Source organism: Grammomys surdaster, unplaced genomic scaffold (assembly GCF_004785775.1).
Source record: "Grammomys surdaster isolate TR1022 unplaced genomic scaffold, NIH_TR_1.0 125878, whole genome shotgun sequence".
NCBI classification, from domain to species: domain Eukaryota; kingdom Metazoa; phylum Chordata; class Mammalia; order Rodentia; family Muridae; genus Grammomys; species Grammomys surdaster.
The window spans coordinates 2,861,150-2,882,720 of record NW_021620703.1 but is presented as its reverse complement, the minus strand read 5'-3'; the positions used below and the strand labels follow the sequence as shown (position 1 = coordinate 2,882,720).

Here is a 21,571-nt window from a genome sequence, read left to right as displayed (position 1 = left end):
TGGGCTGCTCTGCTATCCTCCAAGCTTCTAAAACCTCTCACCAATCCCATCCTTTTTCCTGTGGCCTCAGAGAGGTTCCCAGGTCCTCTCATATCAGATTGCATTTAAATTGATCCTTTTATCTGTGCTCCAACTAAATATAATCTATTAAATTAATCTACTAAAATGTTGACAATCTAACAGTTTCAGTAGATGCTAGTGTGTTTCGTGCTGAAGAAGAAAAGAAAGTTGGTTATTTGTCCTCAGGGTGGCTTGTCTTGACCAGCATGAGCATGCTGGGAGACTAGCCAAGGCCATGGAATGTGACTCTTCTCATTACAAATATATTAAAATCAGTTGACATCAGAAAACTGAAACATAGTTAATAATGCCACTCTCCCTAATTATTGGATGTTTGTCTTTCTCTCTTGTCCTCCCTCCCATTCCCCATTGATGTTCCCATTTTTTTCCTCCTGTCTACTCTTGCTTCCATTTCTTTTCTTATCTTGCCTCCCCCTACTTCTAACATATTGTCCTGTCTTTTCTCCATACAGGTCTTTCATAGTACTCAACTGCCATAAAGCTTTCATTACTTTTGGAAACTGACCCATCTATTCAACGAAAATGAAAATGTCATTGCTGGTCAGTCATCTCCTGCTAATCTCCTTAACATCCTGTCTAGGAGGTAAGGAAAATCCTTTGTATGTTTTCCATAAATTATGTGACTATAATCTATATGCATTTTTATCATGAAATCTTTCATGTGAAATAAGAACTGATATTTTCTTTTGACCTCTGGGTCTGATCATATTAATAAATACACTTTACATACTAAAAATACCCTTATTTTTATTTTTAAATAAAATTTTGTAAGATTAAGCCTAGTTTCCAGAGTAGTAAAATGCTCATAAACCTGTTGTATCTCTAGTAATAGAAACAGTCGACATGTGACAGCATGGTTTAAATCAACACTATTTAATGTAGAATAGGGAGAGGAGGTTGGTATTTCTATCACCTGCCTACAATCAAAGATACTTCAGTGCAGGCAATAATAGTAAAATATAGCAAGAAATTTAAAAAGTAGCATTTAAATGTCTGCCTTTTGTCTTTAATACAACTCACTCACTTGCCAGTTAGCATTCATTAGGTTGAGTTAATACAGCTGTGTTTAACAGCTGATTCACAACATTTCTCAAAATTAATAAACAATGGCTCTTATGAGAATCCAGCACAATACTGAATCCAATAAATCTGGTACCTCTCTACTTGATTTTTAGGAAAAGAGTGTCCATATATTCTATGATGTCTATAAGCATATAAATAAGACCACAGCAGCTTTAAGATCTCGGCACAAAGACCATGTTTATCTCTTTTGGAGTAAATATGAAAATTCAGAGATATTTCCTACAAGCATAGACATGTTTCCTCCCCACACCCGCCAATGTGGTAGTAGTACATTTCCTGACATTCATTTTTTTTCTCAAACCTCCACCACAATGACCTTTGCTCAATGGGCACTTGTATGTTACGATTCAACTGAATATGTATCTGGTCCTTTCATTCAGTCTCTGCTGGTCTCTTTAAGGATGTACCCAACGACTATTCTATTGTATTTATCATTTACCTAGTTCACTTGTTTGTCTTATATAGGGTCTCTTGTAGTCCTGGGTACCCTGAAATTTACTAGGTGGTAAAGGATGACCTCAAACTAACAATCCTTCTGTATTAGGCTAAGTACTGGGATCACAGTAGAGCCAGCTATCATTTATTTTTAAGGAAATAAAAATTATGGATTTTGAGATGATAGTGATTTTGATAATACTGATTCCAAAATTTGGTGAAAATAATTTTCTTAGTGTCAATAGTGGGAGACAGAGGCACAGCACCATGGTTTGCCTTTGGCAGCCTTAGGCTTTCCCTCAGTCCTTCAGGCACCTAAACTCAAGTCAAACCAGATCCTTGGCTCTGAGGTTAAAAAGAACGTTAAGACAAGCCCTTATATGACAGAATCTGAGTTTATTAGAAATACAGGAAAGAGTACTTAGAGGAAATTAAATCACAACTTTGAGCACTTGTGTAGGCTTCTCATAGAACAATCAAAAATTGTCCTAATAGCAACATAGACACCGTGTTGATGGCTCTCAAGATACATTTTGAAGGGTGCCTGAGAAGAACAAAATTTTCCCTTTCTCTCTTTTTGTTAATTAAGAAGAGAGGATAGATCCAGAGTTGCCTTGGATGAGAACATAGTGGGATGAGCCCTGCTTAGTTGGTTCTGTGGGCTGTGTTGTTCTTGTAGTGTCCTCCGCCCTGGCTCCTACAATCCATGCTCCCCCACACTGGCTTTGCCTAGTGTTTGGCTGTGGGTATATGTTCCTTTCACTTGCTGCATGACTCCCCTCTGATGACAATTGGGCTAGGCACCTATATATGAGTACAGCAGAATATCCTTAGGCTTTTTCTTTCTAGTGATGTTTAGTTCTATCCCAGTCTCTGGGTTGCCCTGCCTTTGACTCCTAGTCATCCAGGCAGTGTCAGTTGTGTGTTTCCTCTCCTGGCTTGGGACACAAGTTGGATCAGTCATGAGTTGGGCACTCCCACGGGTTCTGCACCACCATTACTCTGTCATGTCTTGTAGGAAGGACAAGATTGTAGGTCTGAGGTTTTCTGGAGACTTGCCAGGTTATAGAACATGATGAGAATAGGATCTGTATCTCCCATTACCAGGAGACTTCACTGGAGTCACTTACATGGATTCCAGGGAGTTTCCACTGCACTAGGTTTCCACATTGCCCCCCCCCCAGTATCCATCTTGAATTCCAGTTGTCTCCCCCAGGACCCTTCCCCCCCTCATATATACAAACATACACACACACACACACACACACACACACACACATACACACACACACACACACACACACACACACACACACACACACACACATCCTGTGCTGCCCAACCCCTCTTGCTCCCATCCACACCCACAAAATCTATTCTATTACCTCTTCCTAGGGAGATCCATTCATTTACCCTTGATCCCTCCTTGTTACTTAGCTTCTCTTGATCTGTAGATTGTAGCACAATTGTCCTTTACTTAATAGCTAATGTCTACCTATAAGTAAGCACATACCATGTATATCTTTCTGGGTCTGTTACACTCACTCAGGATGATATTTTCTAGGTCTATCTGTTTGCTCGCAAATTTTATGATGTCATTGATTTTCACTGCTGAGTAATAGTCCATTGTTTAAATAATACTACATTTCTTAATCCATTCTTTGATTGGAGGACATCTAGGATGTTTCCAGCTTCTGGCTATTATGAATAAAGCTGTAATGAATGTGGTTGAGCAAGTGGTAGAATGACATGTCCTTTGGGAATATGCCCAAGAGTATTATAGCTGGGTCTTGAGGCAGATCAGTTCTCAATTTTCTGCTCACAGAAACTGAAGCAAAAAACATGGACCTCTTATGCTAGGTCTTCTGCTCAACGTTATGGTTGTGTAGCTTCGTGTTCTGGTGAGACTTCCAACAATGGGAGTGGGAACATGTTTTCGACTCTTTTGCCTGTAATTGGGACCTTTTCCTTTCTACGTGGTTGCCTCTTCCAGCTGTGATATGAGAGATTGTGCCCAGATTTATTGTAACTTGTTCGGCCATGTTGAGTGGATATTCCTGGGAGGCCTACTTTTTTTTCTGAAGGGAAACAGAGGAGGAGTTGATCTGGGGTGAGGGGAGATGTGAGGAGGAAGTGGGAGGGGAAACTGGTCTGGATGTAATGTGTGAGAGAATTCATCTTAACAAAATATATAGTTTGATAAGATCAATCCAAAAACTATTAGCTTAGCACAAAGAGGGGCCATGCTGATGATACTCCTAGAAAGCAGGGAAAGGACCAAGGCCTTGAACAAGTGCTAGTTGTGTTGGAAATCTTTGCTTCCAGGGACCAAGGTGATTCTCTATTCTTTGCTCCCATCCTGTTCCTCCTCTTTCTATCCTGCCACAGTTAGTTAGTACTTAAGCATTTAAAGGCAATAGTAAATATACAGAGCCACAATAATGATATGAATACACATATGTGCATATATAATCATGTATATAATGTGCGTGTAGTGTATATGAATAAATTTTATATGGTTATTGACATTTTATTATAGACAAAATAGAAATCGTTTGTTGGTCTCCCAAGTTCATACTTATTCTATTGATTGCAAACAGTACTACCACTATGTAATGTGCAAACAAGAAAAAAATTATTTGAACAGGTGTAAAGATACATCAGTCTTGTGTGAAGAGTATTTTGTCTCATTTCATTGACTCTGCCCAAGTTTAAAAACACACCTGGAAGAATTAGTTGACATAAAAATGATGTTTTTATTCTTTTTCCTTTTAGAGTTTACATGGCACAGAAGATATGGTCATGGAGGTAAGTTTTAAATAACGTGTGTGTGTGTGTAATGATATTTGATTTCTGCTTTAATCTATGTTCACTCTAAACTTGATGGTAATTACTATTGTTGAGTCACTTAGAAATCCTGTAAGGTATTTTTTTCCTTAGATCATAAAACAGCTTGCTTGATTGTTGAAAGACAATCAAGCACACACACACACACACACACACACACAGAGAGAGAGAGAGAGAGAGAGAGAGAGAGAGAGAGAGAGAGAATCCCAAGGACTAAAACACCAACCAAAGAGTACGCATAGAGGGACCCCCATGGCTCCAGTGGCATATGTAGCAGAGAACTGCCTTATCTGGCATCAATGGGAGAAAGGGCCTTGGTCCTGTGGAGGCTTGGCTTGTTGTCCCACTGTAGGTGGATGCTAGTGGGGTGAGACAGCAGTGGATGGGTGTCTGGGGGAGCACCCTCATAGAGGCAAAGGGGAGGGGAAGTGGGGTTTGCAGAGGGAAGACCAGGAAAGGGGATAACATTTAAAATGTAAATAAATAAAATAATCAATTAATAATAATAAAATATTAAAACTGCTTAACTTTTTTGCAAGCCCCTTGTTTGTTTCAAGAGAGAAAATTCAAGTTAATGCATGTGGAATCTTAAGATTTAGTGTAGTTGGGAGCTAACAGATGCTATAGAAATTTCCTGTTTGAGATGGATTGAGTGTAACAACAAGTCCTGCTGGTCAGAGTCTTCTGTGGTTATTGGTTTTGCTGAAGGAGGGACAGTGTAGCAAAGAAGATCAACTTAGATCTGCCTCTCCAGCTGGAACTTACTGGCTAAGCTTGCAGATTTTGCACAAATTAGTCAACTTCCATGAACTTCTGTTTTCAATATCCAAAAGTCACCGGATTTTTTACCGCAAGACTCTCACAGAAAACAGAGTGAATGCAGCTGGCATTGTGACTGACGGACCATGTGCCCAGTGACTAGTAACTGCAAACCTACTAAAACCACTGCAAAATGACAGAACACAAAGCCAGGAAGAACTGCTGAGCATCCAGTGTGACAACCTCCATGGCAAATTCAAATGATGCCATTTGGACTGAGAAAGATTTTCACTTATAGGTTTAAAGAACAGAAGTACAAGGAATTCTTAGCCCAAATCCCTCCTACGTTGTGAGCTGGCAATCACTACATGTAGGTTTTATAAAGATCAGTGACTAGACTTCAAGAACCTTATCATAATAGGGAATATGAAAAATATAGCAATTCTTTAAGAAAAAAAGTGGAGTTAGTATTAAAAGGATTATTTGATGGTTGAGGTGTGTTTAGTGATGGATGTTGTAGATAAGGAACCTTGAAGTATTTTAACATGTAGAAATGGTGTAAAATTCTAGATAAGCAGGGTGATTGAGAGAGACAGACAGAGAGAGAGAGAGAGAGAGAGAGAGAGAGAGAGAGAGAGAGAGAATAAACAATTGCAGTTTCTATAGGTTATTAGCAGGAATTTCATTAGAAAATACTTTATTGTCAAATAAACCATTGGAAACCCTACTGCAGAGTTAAGTATAATGGTTTATTTTTAATTGCAGTCAAGGTTTATAGTACTAAAAAAACATAAGGGCAGGCATTTCTTCGCACTGACATCATAAAACATGTCTAGCTGAGTCACTAAGAACCCATATTTATTTTTTCACATCCCTAGAGAATAGAACCCAGACTCAAGATGTTACCATAACCGTGGTCCCTTAGAACCCGCAGAATCCTTGCCTCCTTCCACTGCCGTTAGCCCCAAATGGTCCTGTGATTTTTGAAAGCCTAACTCCAGTGCCTGCCTTTAGCTGCTCTTGGCTTCTCCCCATGGCTTTTCATGTAACCTTCCCTCTGAGCATGCCAATGTCCCTCCTATTGCAAGGTAAATCTCTGAGGAAAAAATATAGATAGATAGATAGATAGATAGATAGATAGATAGATAGATAGATAGGTAGATAGATAGATAGATGTGTGTGTGTGTGTGTGTGTTCTATTAACCACTAAGCACCCTCCATTTATGTTAACCTTAAATTTGTGATGCTTTCCTTCAGGTGAAGTGCTAAGATAGTCCAGCTAACACTGCATTTCCTTACACGCCCATTTCCCTCCTCAGTCATGTCATAGGGCACCTTACTCTTCATACCTCTAAAATACTTGTGCGTTCTGACATTGGCGTGTTGGGTTTGGTTCTTATTATGTAGGGTGGTTGGAGATGACAAGAAGGCAGTTCCACAGGCTACCCCTATAGTCTCTAATAATCATCACTCAAATCTGCACCAGAGTGCTGTGCTGCCATTTGTAGGGTTCCCCACACCCTGTTGTGCTCTTGTGAGATAGACCTGTCTCATATGATCCATTTAACCTGTTGTCACAGAAAATGTCCCCTTTTTTCTCTCCTTATTGTCAACTTCTCCCTCTTTATGGCTATTGCTATCAACACATATACATTTCATATTCTGGGAGAATAGAGACACAAACCTTTTGTTCCAGCATTTGGGAGGTAGAGGCAACTGGATACCCAAGACAAGTCTGGTCTGCAAAGAGAGTTCCAGGACACCCATGCTTACATAGAGAGACCCCTGTCTTAACAAACCAATAATAATGATAATAATAATAATACATGTTATCTTCAAACTCTATACTTTTCCATCTTCTTCTCACCAATATAACAAAAATGTCCTTTCCTATGCTTGTTCTTTTCAATTCCTTGATAGATCTTCTTTGAATGTAACAAGTTTCAACAATTGCCTCTTTGCCATCCATGATGCACAAATGGTTAACACAGTGAGCCACTTCAAGCTTTCCCTGAAGTGCACAGCTGACTGCCACATATGAACAGAATACTATTCCAAGTGAAGAGGGGGCACTTCTTTCCCTCTCCCTTTCCCTCTCCCTCTTCCTCTCCCTCTCTTTCTCCTTTTCCCTCTCCCTACCATTCCCTCTCTTTCCCCGCTTTCTCCCTCATCTATCTCTGTTTAAAACAAAGAAATCTTTCTCAGACTCCTCTGAAAGAAATGTTATGGCTCTTGGTAGTCTGGGTCTTCTCCAGCTACAACAGACATTACATTTAAGTACAGTCATATATTAAGTAGCCTGGGAATATTTGTAGCCATGTCTAAAAGTTCAAGAAATGGCTCTAGGTCCAAGGGGTCTATAAATTTATGATGGACTCTCCCTGTGATGTACAGCCAGGCAAAAGTTTGTCTACATGACCTAGCCTGTGAATCCAATCTTCTCCATCCTCTTAAAAACTGGACTTATGGAAAAACTCCCAGTATTGCATTGTTAGGGATGTGAATTATTGCAACGTTACTTCTTGCTCATCAGCCTAAAGTTATGGAGGTACCAGAGTATTTAAAACCCAAGTCAGAAACACCTTGATTCTCTCGGTAAAGAAAGGACCAATAATGTCTAGAAGTTTGTGCTAAGCAATGTAACTTTTGCTGCATGTAGATAGTGGATTGACTTTCAAGAGAGCTTGAACCACTCTCAGCTTCATAATAAGAAATATTGTAAATATGATAAGGAATCTAATAATAGACTTTTCAATTTTTTGATGCCATTACTTACTTTATTTTCTAATAGATTTTTCTGAGACTCATCGGAAAACACACTTATGCAAAAATTCTATTTAATTACAGATTCAGATGACATATTTCAGAATGAAAAAATAGAGTTTATTTCAAGACAGTTAGAAAAAATGACTAAAAATAACTCTCAAGCACAAACTGCAACCTTACTTTCAATTTCTGGAAATGAAACCAGATAGCAAGATTACAGAGGACTGTCTCTCTACATGGGAAAATTGTGAGGACCCAATTTTAGTTCATGCCGTGGACTGATTATGTACTCTAAGAACATGAAAAGTCCACTCAAGGAAAAGCAATAGCATTTGATTGTCTTTCATCTGCAAATTTTACTTCAAATAACCATATGTGATCTTTTTATTTCTCAACTTTTTTAACCATATTCAATAAAGTAACTACTTCTCTGGTAGTTATGATAGTCCATTATATATTGGAAGATGAATTTTTTATTAAAATGAGTTTATATTAGGAAAAATACAGATCAAAAAAACATGTAAAATATGTTCTCTCTCTCTCTCTCTCTCTCTCTCTCTCTCTCTCTCTCTCTCTCTCTCTCTCTCCTATAAAACTTCCAAAACATCTAAACCTCTTACCTCTTACAAGCATTTTTCTACTGCTAGACTATCAAGAGACAGAGACACTCCTTCCTGAAGATGAGTGTAAATCTGCTTGAATGGGTCCTGTTATGAGTCTGATGTTGTGTTCTCTATCCATAGCAGATCTGTCTCTTGGTCTGAGTCTGCTCATACCTGTGAATTAGGGGACCACAAAGTGACCACATTGGTGATAGGTTGCTACCAAGCGCAATAATTGTAGGCAAAGACTTGATGCAGTAACTGCTATTCTTCAGGGCCAATTTCAGTCCCCTAGTAAAGTGTTCAGAATCATTCTTAAGCTCCAGAGGGATCCATTGCCTTATTCAGGGTATAAAATTCTAAAAATATAAGCACCATATGTTCATTAAACAGTATAGATCTATCCTAGAATTGAGAAAACTAAAATATTTTAAGTGTAATTTTTCCTTATGAATATTAATTTGATTTCATTATTGTATTCCACTAAGGTTTCATAGTCAATTCCTATAGAAGTTAAAAGCTAATGAAGGATTAGATAATGAACATACATCCTTTGTGCAAAATACTGACATTAAAAAGAAAAAGATGCTTTGTTTGACCTATATAACTTTAACCACAAATTTAATATTTATATAAACTCTTTGCAGAATTGCCTTTCAATTATATATTATATATAATATATTCTCATATATATATATGGCTAATACATCATAAAAGGTTAGCATCTAGCACTGTTAGAGGGTAATTTTCTTTTCAGACAGGATCTTATAGGTTGATGGTAGAGAAGATAAAATTCATTGTGCCTCTTGAGTTGCATCATCTATTCAAAAGGAATCTCAGAGCCCCAATTGGATATCTCTTGCTAACAAATGAAGCCTCTGGGAAAGGATGATGCCAGATGAAGCTGTTGGCCAAGAAGCAGCATGGGAACCCCCAAGCAACCCAGGTTATTTCCAAGGCTATTGTTTTTCTTCACAACCTGACTGTAAGGCCCTTGAAGAGAGCACCTACAAAACCCACTGAACACAGAGAAGTCAACCTGGTGCCTATCTAAAGGATTTTCACCTACAGACTAGTGCTCATGGTACTGGAGGGTACTTGGCATGCTTCCAATGGAAAAACTGTAAACACAAAACCAGCTACGAACCCTTCAATCTACAATGATGACCTGCCTTCAAAATACCCTAGTACAATGGTGGCACAAAGCTTGTGGGAGTACCAATCAATATCTGATTGGACTCAAGGCTGCTCCAGGAAATGAGCATATCAACCCTGCTTGGGTGGCCAAGAAAGAACCTGAGACTAGATCAGCCAGGGACCTAGGAGAAAACCAAATACTTGACCTACATAAGGAACATAGCAATAAAATGGCTGCTGACAGCATTCTGCCATCCCGATAGGTCAGTGCCTCGCTCTGCCATCATCAGAGAAGCTTTCTCCTGCAGCAGATGGGAACGAATACAAAGATGCACAGCCAGACAATATGTAGAGAGTGAGACCTTGGGACACTCAGCCATAAATGGGATGTCTCTGTCAAAACCCTTTCCTTGGAGGCTAAAAGAACTCGGCAGAAGAGGAACTAGAAAGAGTGTAAGAGCCAGTGGGGATGGAAGACACCAAGGAAACAAGACCGTCTAAGCACAGCATGATCAACAAACATATGAACTCTCAAAAATTGAAGCATCATGCAAATGACCTGCACAAATCATTCTTAACACAAATCTCATGCCCAGCGGTAGATGGTCAACACAAAATAAACTCAATGCCATCATTGCAGGTCCTTTGTCTTATAATACTGAGTCAGAGCATTCTGACAAAGGTTGCAAAAATCACAGGGGGTATCTTAAGTCCCAAAGCCCAAGTGGGGAGCTATTGGGCCACAAAAGGGAATGATTTAAAACAGGAGGATGGGAGACAGCCTTCTAAAGGAATTACCACCATATCTGGGTCACAAATATACAGACTTAATAAGAAAAGCAGGATGATGGTTTCACAAAGAAAAAAAAAAATCAGGCAAAGACATGGAGGCATGTGTGTGTGTGGAGGGGGGGTATGCAAGAATGTGTGAGAGTGGTAGTGTATGTGAGTGTGAGAGTGTGTGTGTGTGTGTGTGTGTGTGTCTGTAAAGGAAGTTGTAAGCAGATAACTGGCAAATGGTACATTAGGGAAACCATGAGAGACAGGCAAAAACGAGACACTTTTGATGCAACCAAAATTTCTTTTAGTTACAAGGATGTACACTATAAGATCGTCTTGTTTGTGTTTCAGTCTCTGAGGAGGACAAAGGATTTGGGCCCATTTTTGAAGAGCAACCAATCAATACCATTTACCCAGAAGAGTCACTGGAAGGAAAAGTATCACTCAACTGCCGGGCCCGGGCCAGCCCATTTCCAGTTTACAAGTAATGCGCACCTCTCACTGCTTGTTTCAGAATGGAGGGGTAGTGTGGAGAGTACAGGTGCCATTCGTGACCTCAGATCTGTAGAGAAATCTTTAAGTCTATAAGGTCAATGAACATAAATCAAAATATTGGCGTGTACGCTACTGAAAACTATGATATTTATGTACATAGTGTTTTACTTAAATATATGTAAGAATTTACTTATTCAGACGTAACACATGTAGATTTGATATCATCTAATGGAACTGATGCTTCAGAACAACCAAATGTTACATAAAAGCATTAAGTATATACCTTTGATGATAAAAAAATTTTGTATGCACTGTCCTAGATAACTCAAATTCATGAATGACAAATAATGTTTCTTAACATTAACTACATTCTAAGTTTGTATAGGCAGTTCCAGAAAGTGTTACCCTTTTTCAGGCATCACAAATCTCTATCCCTGACAACACAGAAAGTTTCCTACATTGCTAGGATTGAACCCAGACTCTCATGCATGCGAGACAAACACTCTACCAGTGGGCTGTACTTCCAGCACAAAAATGTGTCTTAAATATGTCTACTCTCTGAACAATGCAGGAGCATCTCTTCTGACATTCCTGGGTTACTTCTTGCGCTATCATAAAAACTTTATAAGGAATAAAAGTGGGTTTCTGTGCTACAGAGAGTTTATAAAATTGGACCAACAATTTAATCTTATTCAAAGACTAAAAGTTAACCAAATGCCAGTAAATTTGAATTTCTTTTGTGAAGTGTTTCCATGGGGAGGAAGATAAACCTACAAGTGTTTGATGGGGAAAATGGGACTGTAGTGAACAATTATTACCTGACTGAATTGAAGACTGTCAATTGATAATTAATTTTTGATAGTAGGCGTTCTTCCTACTTAAAATAGCCTTCCATTATTATGCAAACTTATTATAGGGAAAATATCTCTTTCTCGCCACTTAATTCTAATTGTGTTCATTTTTCTCCTGCCTCTGGCTATACTTACAAAATTACTCCCAAAGTAAAATATGAATTTAGGTATAAAATCACCATCCTGACATTAATTTTATGGCTTCAATTTCATGCATGGGAGGACAACATAAATTACAAATAACACATTTGTTCTAAAAATTATTCGGTTGCTAAAATTACTGCAATGGCCTCTGCACACGGTCATGGTCTGGCATCAGTGATAGTCTATAGAGGGAATTTATCTACAGAGAATTTTACAAGAAAGGATGCTAGATACTAAATTAGACACATTGGCTTCACCGTGTAGGTTAAGCACAGATGCCTGACCAAAGCACAGGTGCAATGATTTCTAAAGATAGTATGCAAATCTCAAGACTATTTCAGTGATACACATGCCAAAATTCTGTCCTCAGCAGCAGCCTCCAGACTAGCTTGAAGGCAACCTATCAGCAGGTGCTGTGCTCAGTGTTTCTAGGATCATGGCATTGGCAGGGTTATAGGCCTTCTCCACACAGAGGATATATGAAAGAAATGTAATCTGGCAAATATGTCATCAATTCCACCCAACAGATTTTAACCAAACTAAAACTCCAGCTTGAGCTGGCTTGACTGTCCATATATTCATATAGGGAGCTGAGGGTGGCAAGTAGATCTTTAATCCTGATAAAGGCAGCTGCATCAGACTGTAACATAAAAGCTAAAAGGGGAAGAGAAGAGCAGAGACTTGTTTGTTGGAAGAAAGGATGATTTTCAAAAGTCATGTCTACAGAAGAAATCACACTGCCCTCAGTAATCACTCACTGTGTCCGTCACACAGTTTTCTATTTGTAGTGTGTTCTGTGGTGATGGATTATTCATGGTGGCATCCTGAAAGGTGAGAGATACAACAAGGGATTTCCCTTGATACTCACCAGCCTGGTACACTTTTTTTTTTTATCAGTCTCCACCCCCAGGAAGCGAACACTGCAATAAAAAGCCCATCTAAAGGCACAGTGGTCTCAACACACATTTCCGAAAATAGACAGTGAGTTTATCCAAACACAGCAAGGCATAAAATTATATGATACCCTAAACAACCACAGCCACAGGAAGTCAAAGCAATTAACACAACTTGGACCCAATAAAGGAGGAGAGAATCCAGACAATTGAAGTTGCCTGACTAGGGAACCTGTGCTGTGATCACTCCAGATCACTTCTCCATGCCCAGGGCAAGGCTGACTCTGCTGAAATCAAAGCAAGTGATTTCAGGTGATCACAACAAACACGAACGGGACACTGTGTGTTCTTGCTTTTGAAATTAGCTACTACCCCGTAAGGATTTTAACTTGGAAATGTTCTAGTGACCTGACTTACAAACACATTCTGAAGTCATGCACTTTTGCCATTATCCTCACCTGCCTCAGAAATGTATTTGGCATCTGGCCACAGCTGCCCCCTGAACTTCAAGGTCAGGACTTTTGTTTGATGCTTTTCCTGGGACATTGCTTTAAGAGATGAACCCTGGCACAGCACAGCATATTTGTAAATTGATCTGTTACTATCATTGTAAGTGAAGATTCTTTCTACATGCATTCTTCTCTCCAACTTACTCAGAAAAAGCAGAATTCAATTTTTAATATTGTCTCCATCATAGAGTGATGTCATTAGCCACAATATTTTTCATTGACACTGTAATACATAAGAGTATACAGTGTGAAAAATATTTTCAACAAAAGTCGCCCCTCAGTAATGTGAAAAGCCACCACTGAATACGAGGCTGAAGAAAATTTGAATTTACTAGTTTATTTGTGGCTTGAATTAAGACCCAGTAATTTAAAACTGTGTGATCTCCCTCTAGTGGTAAACGTGTGTTAATTGCTGGCCAGACAGCCTGCCTTCTTTAGCTTTATTGGAAAATTGCTGTGCTATTTAACCAGATACTCATATTTTACATTTTAATTCGGCTAGAGATATGTTTTAATATTTTATACAATGTATCTATATGCCTGTGAAACTACTCAGCAAAATATGGCTGTCAAATATGCTTCTGTCTAGATAATGAAATTAGTGTCAGGAATACATCAAGTCAGTCTCAGGAATAAAACTGAGTAACGTATTTTTCTTTAGGATACTTCATTCAAGATGAGAGAATGTGCCAGGAGTTCACAGTTACATGTTTATACCTTAGCTAAATTATTATTCACGTTTCAAAATACTTGGAATCAGAGATCATTAAGAAATACCATTGATCCATGTACAATCGTCTTCCTTCACATGGAACTGGACTTAAATTCGAGTGAAGTTAGCCAGATAGTTTCCAGGCTTCATGAGCTTCAGAGTAACATTAATGTCTTTTTCTCTAGATGGAGGATGAATAACGGGGATGTTGACCTGACCAACGATCGGTACACTATGGTTGGAGGAAACCTTGTTATCAACAACCCCGACAAACAGAAAGATGCCGGGCTATACTATTGCTTGGCGTCCAACAACTATGGAATGGTCAGGAGCACCGAGGCAACTCTGAGCTTTGGGTGTAAGTAATCATAACCTTTTTAAAGGGTGGATTGACTTGAAATGAAGTTACATGTGTTTTAATTACTGATCCAAGTCTATATAAATGGTGTGTGAGGGTGGCGACTGTGGGATGGTTAACTACCTCAGCTGTTCTCTTCCCTTAAAGTCAGTTCTCCTGGAGAGATGGTTCAGAGTTGAAGAAGTGTGCCGACTGCTTTGGCAGAAGCACCAAGTTCAATTGCCAACACCCATGTTGAGTGACTCACAGTTGCTTGTCACTCCAGCTCTGTAGAATCCAGTACCCTCCTCTGACTTCCATGGATAGAAAGCAAACACACACACACACACACACCACACACACACACCAAATATCACACTCGTATACATTACACACATACACACAAACATATACATCCACGTAAACACACACTCACACACATACACATGAATAAATAAAATTAAAATTCTTGTCCTTCTGAATATGGACCCTCCCACCTTATCATTCCAATCAACGTAGTGACTCTGTGTGATTTATTAGTGAAGTCATGGCACCTGTTCATTTACAGGTGGCAGTTGGTGGTGGTGAGAAAAATATGAACCCTGTAAAGTTTTCAGTTAAAATATAGTAATTCTATGTGACCACTTGTTCTGGCCCATTCTGCCCCGTGTTTGGGGGCCACTATGTAATGGCCCAAGCTGCTGCTCCACAGGTCAGGATCTAGCAAGTGAGAGAGTGGGGAATGGGGGGGAAAGAGACATGAAGAATGGAGACAAGACAGAGGGTCTGATCAAGTCTCCTTTATTGAAAAGAAATCCTGGGTATATATACACTTTACCACGTGCCTTGCAGCGTGGATACCACATGCACCTTGCAGCTGGGGGCACTAAGCAACAAAACAAGATATGTGAGAAAAATAAGATGTTTATCAGAGTGTGCTCAGCTATTGTGGGCTGTTGAAAACAAGTCTTTTGTCAGGGTATATGGCTCGAGATGGCTGCAAAGATGATAGCCACTTTCTGCTAGGAGTTGGCTCCCAACAACCACCAAGACCTATTAGTAAACCATAAGAGTTCACCAAAAAGAATAAAACAAGGAAACAGACTAATGATAAGAACATGCCAGTGAAGAAATGTATTGAACACGAGAACAGGCTTTCGGTAGTAAGCTCAGCATAGGCAAAGTACTACGGGTCCTCTAAAATGATGTAAAAGAAACCAGAACTACATTCTGAAGCATGAATCAATGGTTCTCTGCAATCTAGCATCAGAGAAGTGATGCTAGTGTTCTCATTGAAGGCCTCATGGGGTGAGAATTAGTTATTGAGACAGTATCTGAGATATACAGAGTACTGTGTGCCTGTCCTCAGCTCCCCTGTACCTGAAAATATCTGGCTCTTCAGCATTTAACTTCTCTGGGCTGGGATCACTTAAACTGTATTTTAGTTAATCAATCATTTAAAATTTGAATGAAGACATTTTTCTTACAGGGCCCAATAATGAAAAAACATTTCAAAAATACTTCCTAGCAGAAAAGTTAGAGTTTGTTGTAAAGGATAGCTCTATATTGAGAGGTAAGCTGGGTGTGATATTAATCTCTGGTTTGTGATTTTATGCCAAGATCTTTATCCTTGCTAAATACTTTACAGGATGAAAACAATGTTTTCACTCACCAGGAAGGATGAGATAGGTCAAGAAACAGTGACATTAAAATAGTGTGGCAAAGAGTATTGTAGACAAAATACATGAATCTTAAAAATTCAGTACTTCCACTCAATATTTTTTCAAAGAAATTCAAGTTAAAGACAAAAATATTCTTCTATCACTGAAATAGAATGGGATCTAGGAAAGTGAATTTAAGATGGAATAAAATATTTGTATTTCTGCTCTACAACCAGAGCAGAAAATGTCAAATGAGCAGGTGAGGCTAGGGAAGGATTTCAGGTGCCACCAGCACGCCAGGTCCAGGATGTAGCTTTGAGCCTTCCTCTGGAAAAATATAACCTGGAGAGCACACAGGTTTCCCGAGGCAGACAGGAGGTTATGGAGAGTAAAATGTAGGTATTATAGTTTGGGTATTGATCACAAACAGAGAAAGAGAGTCGAAAAAGAGCCAGAACCAATATAAGTAAAACAAATGAAGAACTGAAGTACTTCAGGGTGAAGAAATCAAGCGAGATGCGATTTTTAACCACAACACATGGAGAAAAAAATGAGTTTAGAAAAGAACTAAACAAAATGTAAAGGATCAATGGGTTGATCACTTTCCCATTATTCAACCAGGGTCCTTTCACCGAGTGTCTGAGCAGCCACCGAAAGGGATCCCTGTGTGTTTCCTCGCTTGCTCCGGAAGCTCTCTGGCTTTGCCTGATCGCGCTGTATTACTCGAAGATTACACTTAACAAATATCTCTTTCTCTTGATCAGAGTGAACATTTCCCTTTTCCCTTTTGAAATCAGATCTTGACCCCTTTCCTCCTGAGGAGCGTCCAGAAGTGAAGGTGAAGGAAGGGAAGGGCATGGTGCTTCTCTGCGACCCTCCCTACCACTTCCCAGGTAAATGGAGATTCTCAGACAACTGTGGAATGAAATAGGAATGTTTGCGTGTTCTAGTAACGTTAACACACTAATAATTACTCAATTCATTTAACAGTCATGGTCCATCATTCATTTAAAATGACTCATTATTGGCATTTGTTGCGTGAACTTTGCCTGGGGAAAAGAACAACATATACGCGCCATAGATAGGACACTCATTGAAGAAAAGATTCCACCTGAGACTAGCTTGATGAACCAAAGAGTTTAACCGGGGTTACTTACAGGAGCATTAGAAAGGAGTTCTTTTTCATAAGCACAGGCAATTTAAGAATAGCTACTTCCTGTCATATAACGGTGGGACCTTATGAACACTTCCCCCAGAACAGTGACAAAGTTCAATCAGATATCATGCAATTAAACAAGGTCACAAAGAATTAGGCAGTACAATGGCTAAGTCATACCCAGAAGTCAACGTTCACAACATCAATTTGTAGTCATCCCTTAAAGTGGTTGTAAATACTTTCCTACTTGGTTACTTGGCCCTAATTCTAAGGATTTCTAGTCATTTCCGTTTATAAACAATACGTATGTTGGTTTATGCCCTCATTAAAGTTTCCATCATGCAAGAGAAATTATGGTAGATTTTGCAGAAATTATGTTAAACATCCAGAAATAGAGCAGTAATCAGGAATGATGTATGGTCAATCTGTTTTTTTAATTTGGCATCTGCAATAAACTGAATTATAAGTAAGCTCTAGCAATGGATAAAGATGTGATAAATTATTAATGTCTTTGGACTCACTGGTCTATGAGAGCAACTGTACACTTCAGAAAAGAAACAAAACTAAAGATTGTCTGTTAAAATTTCAACTTCGAACACCTACATCTTTTTTTTGATATGGTTAAAACAAAGGCTACTGTGCTGTATGTATATTCAGTTTCATTTTCAGTTGTTGTATCTATCCCCTCACAATGGAATAAATGTTTCATTCTCTTTATATATTAAATGTGATTTAAAATATCCATAGAAAATGAAACAACACTCTGCTGTAAGTGATTTTGTGTGGAATACACTCAATTCGTGTGTATTCATAGACATATCTACATATGATTTCGTACAAAATTATATACATATATTTTATGTAAAGTTCATGTAGGTGAAATTTTATATGCATATATGAAAATGACATATGTAGCACTAGTTACTTCTAAAACACTGGTAATTTTCTCTGCACTGTAAAAAGGATTAATTAGTAAACATGGGAGGGGCATGTTTACAGTGTTATGAGAGCCTTCAAATGAGAGAACAGTCTTTTGCTTGAGGAACTGCTGAAACCATGAGAAAATATCCCTCCTCTTCCCAGTATTCCCCACAAACAAGGCAATAGCAGTACAGTGACTTTTCCTATTTAATACTGGATGGGCTTTTTGTTTGAGGAAACATCTTGTGAGCACTTTTCCTCAAAAGGCACTGTTCATTCCCCAGGACATACCAGGGAGCAGAATAAAAGCTGCCAGTCCTCAGAGAGCATCTGTTGGGACAGATACACAATAAATGAGATGGAGACTTAGGGCGATACAGAATAATAGAGAGGGAAAGAAACAAGAAAGGGTTGGGAATAATTTAGATTTTAGAAAGGGCCTTGCTAAGAAGGGAATGTTGACTCAAACAGTAGAGAAATAAAGGAACTGAGAGTATAAGCATCTCAGAAGCTGAAAGGGCTTCTAGGGAGGTGATCAGGGGCTGAAGTTAGACTATGGGTGCAAAGCAAGCTGGAGTAGCTGCAGCAGAGGGATTGAGGAAGAAGGCAGGAAAAAAGGTAATGGAGCTCCAGGAGCTGTGTCCTGTGGAAGCCCTTATCAACGCATGCATGGCAACCCTGAGCTTTTACTTTAGCTCGATTTATACTCAGAGTGTTGTGCAGAAGAACCATGTGGCATGAATGGTTACTTTTTAAAGGAGGGTCAGAGCAGTGGTTCTCAACCTGTGAATCATGAGCCCTTTGGAGGGATGTCAAACACCCCTCTCATGGAGTCATATATCAAATATCCTGCATATCAGATGATTATATTACAATTCATGACCATAGCAAAATTATGAACTACCAATGAACATAATTTGATGGTTGGGGATTACCACAACGTGAAGTTCTGCACTAAAGTTCACAGCATTAGGAAAGCTGGAGACCACTGGGCTAGAGGAAGGTAGAACTGGAATCGGGGATGAGTTATGCAGCATTATAATGGTCCAAGTAGTACATGGAAGTCTGAGATCTCGTGAAGTATATTTTCTATAGAGTATACTAAATCCTGCATTTCATATGTCACAGTCCACTTCCTCTGAATTGAAAGCCTCTCTGGCTTTCCTCAGGGGAAAATGTTTTGACCCAAGCTAGTCTCCTTATTTAAAAGTAGTCAAAGGCACAGTTTCCGTACTGTTTCTTTAATTTGATAATAACGTTTAAAATGCAGCTGATTACATGGTTGTCTAACACAAAGCCAATGTTCAATAAGTGAGGGAGGTAAGGGGCAAAAGATCAAATAATTCTTTAAATGTATTACATGTAGGGGCTATGCGCCATAAAAAGATAAATTTGGTTAGATTTAATTCATTAATTGTATATCATAATTTACACATTTTATACATGTGAGTTTTGACCGTCCAATATTCTTGTCAATAAGAATATATAATATCACTTTTTAGTCAAGTATTTTTCTACATATAACGATACAATTTCTGCTATTGTTACTCAAAAAAAGTACAAACTATATTTTTAATAAGAATGAATTGAGAAATATTCCTCCCATTTGAAGGACAGGTAGTATTAACAAGATGATTAATAATAGACATGTGTATGTGAATTTAAAACTGAATAAGGAAGCAGTCCCCTGTGAGTTGAACATGATCATCAGGTCATCTCAACAGACTAGAGAGATTAGCACAGACACAGACAAGAGCATGAGAGCCAGGTGGGGAGCACACGAGGGGATGGGGAACATGCCATTTACTACATCTAAGCAGTGACCAGAAAGAAGCTGAGGAGATTAGACTGGTGATACAAATTATGTTTTGTCAAGGCTAATTTTTCACAAGATATGAAAACATAAAAAGTTTTCAAATCATTGCTCTTGGAAACACTCATGTTTTTCAGTGTATGTCTAGAAGAAAGCTACGTACATTATTTTACATAGTGTGCTAAATGATGCAGTTCAAAGTAATATAACGAGATGGTAAAGACATTACAGTTGTCCATAATAAACTTCTGCTGTATATGTATAGTCCAGACTCTCCTGGGGCAAGGCGAAGGCTTCTGCATCTATCTGTAAACAACATTCCTTAAACTGGTGCTGGCATTTAACTCTCGGATGTCAATTAATTATTTAGTTCAGTCTATGGTGCCAGGAGAAAATCATATTATGTTATACTTAAAGACAGATGCTTTTATCATCTGTATATGGCCAGGACCGCAAAACAAAACAAAACAAAACAAAACAAAAAAAACATTGCATAGTTGAGAGAAATGGGTTGGAGAATGGCTTCTAATCTTCAAAATGGCCTAGTCCTGAAGTTAGAGGGGCTGGCGTTACAGTTACTAAACCTTGTCAAATAATTTTAGAGTAATTATTTCATAGATCTCACAAGGCCAAAGACCATGTCTTTTATTTAGTGGAACATGAAAGATATTTACTTTGTTCAAATCATATTAATCAGAGGATGTGCACTCAGTGACTTGGAAAGGCCTTTATAGTCCAAGACTTGTGTTTACACATTTTGATGACTTAAATCTCTTAGATGTTCAATAATCACAGTGTGTTATTCTTTACCCATCTCTTACAGAAATAGTGCAATAAAAGCAATAGTTGGGATGAAATTTTTCCTTTGACTGCTGACACAACCACATTGTTCTGAATGTGCTTTGTGAGTGTGTCTTTAAAACATTCTGTCATTTAAATTTTCCTCTTTATAGAAGGAAATACACGTATCCTCTTGATTTTTTTCTCCTTTTGCAGTAACTAATGGTTAAGAAAATCATTGAAAAAATTTTTGATTGTCATTTCAATTGAGAGTAGGAAATATCACTTCGAAATAAGTAAAAGTGGATGTCTACATTATCCTACCACACGCATCAAACTACCATAAGCATCCTCTGAAGATGGTACTGTTTGCCCTGTCTCAAGATGGCATCATCTCAGAAATTTTAGTAACCTGTTAAAGACTTTAGGCAAATTTGTCTATAACCCTGTCAGAATAAAATATCCAAATAAATCTGTCAAAGCTAGCTTTAGTATCACATTAAAATAATCCCATTATGAATAGATAGAAATACCTAGAAAGTTGTCCTGGTAAGAATCACACAGAGTGAGCATCTCATGTTTTTGATCTTTTTTGAATAAACTTATCCACATACCCCCAAATGTTCCATATAATCTGTTGTATGAGAAATATGGAGGCAGAGGCAGGCGGATTTCTGAGTTCGAGGCCAGCCTGGTCTACAGAGTGAGTTCCAGGACAGCCAGGGCTACACAGAGAAACCCTATCTCGAACCCCCCCCCAAAAGAGAGAGAGAGAGAGAGAGAGAGAGAGAGAGAGAGAGAGAGAGAGA

General features: G+C 38.6%; 1 protein-coding gene across 2 annotated transcripts in view; it reads left to right on the top strand.

The window, feature by feature from the left end:
- The first annotated feature begins 526 nt into the window (after positions 1–526).
- The window catches only part of Cntn1 (contactin 1), a 123,570-nt gene continuing 102,525 nt past the window's right edge, over positions 527–21,571 (top strand). The window contains exons 1-5 of one of the 2 annotated variants that reach the window (XM_028752153.1): positions 527–664; positions 4,375–4,407; positions 10,842–10,974; positions 14,280–14,452; positions 16,890–16,985. In XM_028752153.1, coding sequence (XP_028607986.1) covers positions 604–664; positions 4,375–4,407; positions 10,842–10,974; positions 14,280–14,452; positions 16,890–16,985 — 496 coding nt within the window. In that variant the 5' untranslated portion in view covers positions 527–603. The remainder of the gene's footprint in view (positions 665–4,374; positions 4,408–10,841; positions 10,975–14,279; positions 14,453–16,889; positions 16,986–21,571) is intronic. The other variant, XM_028752154.1, reaches the window with a different exon arrangement.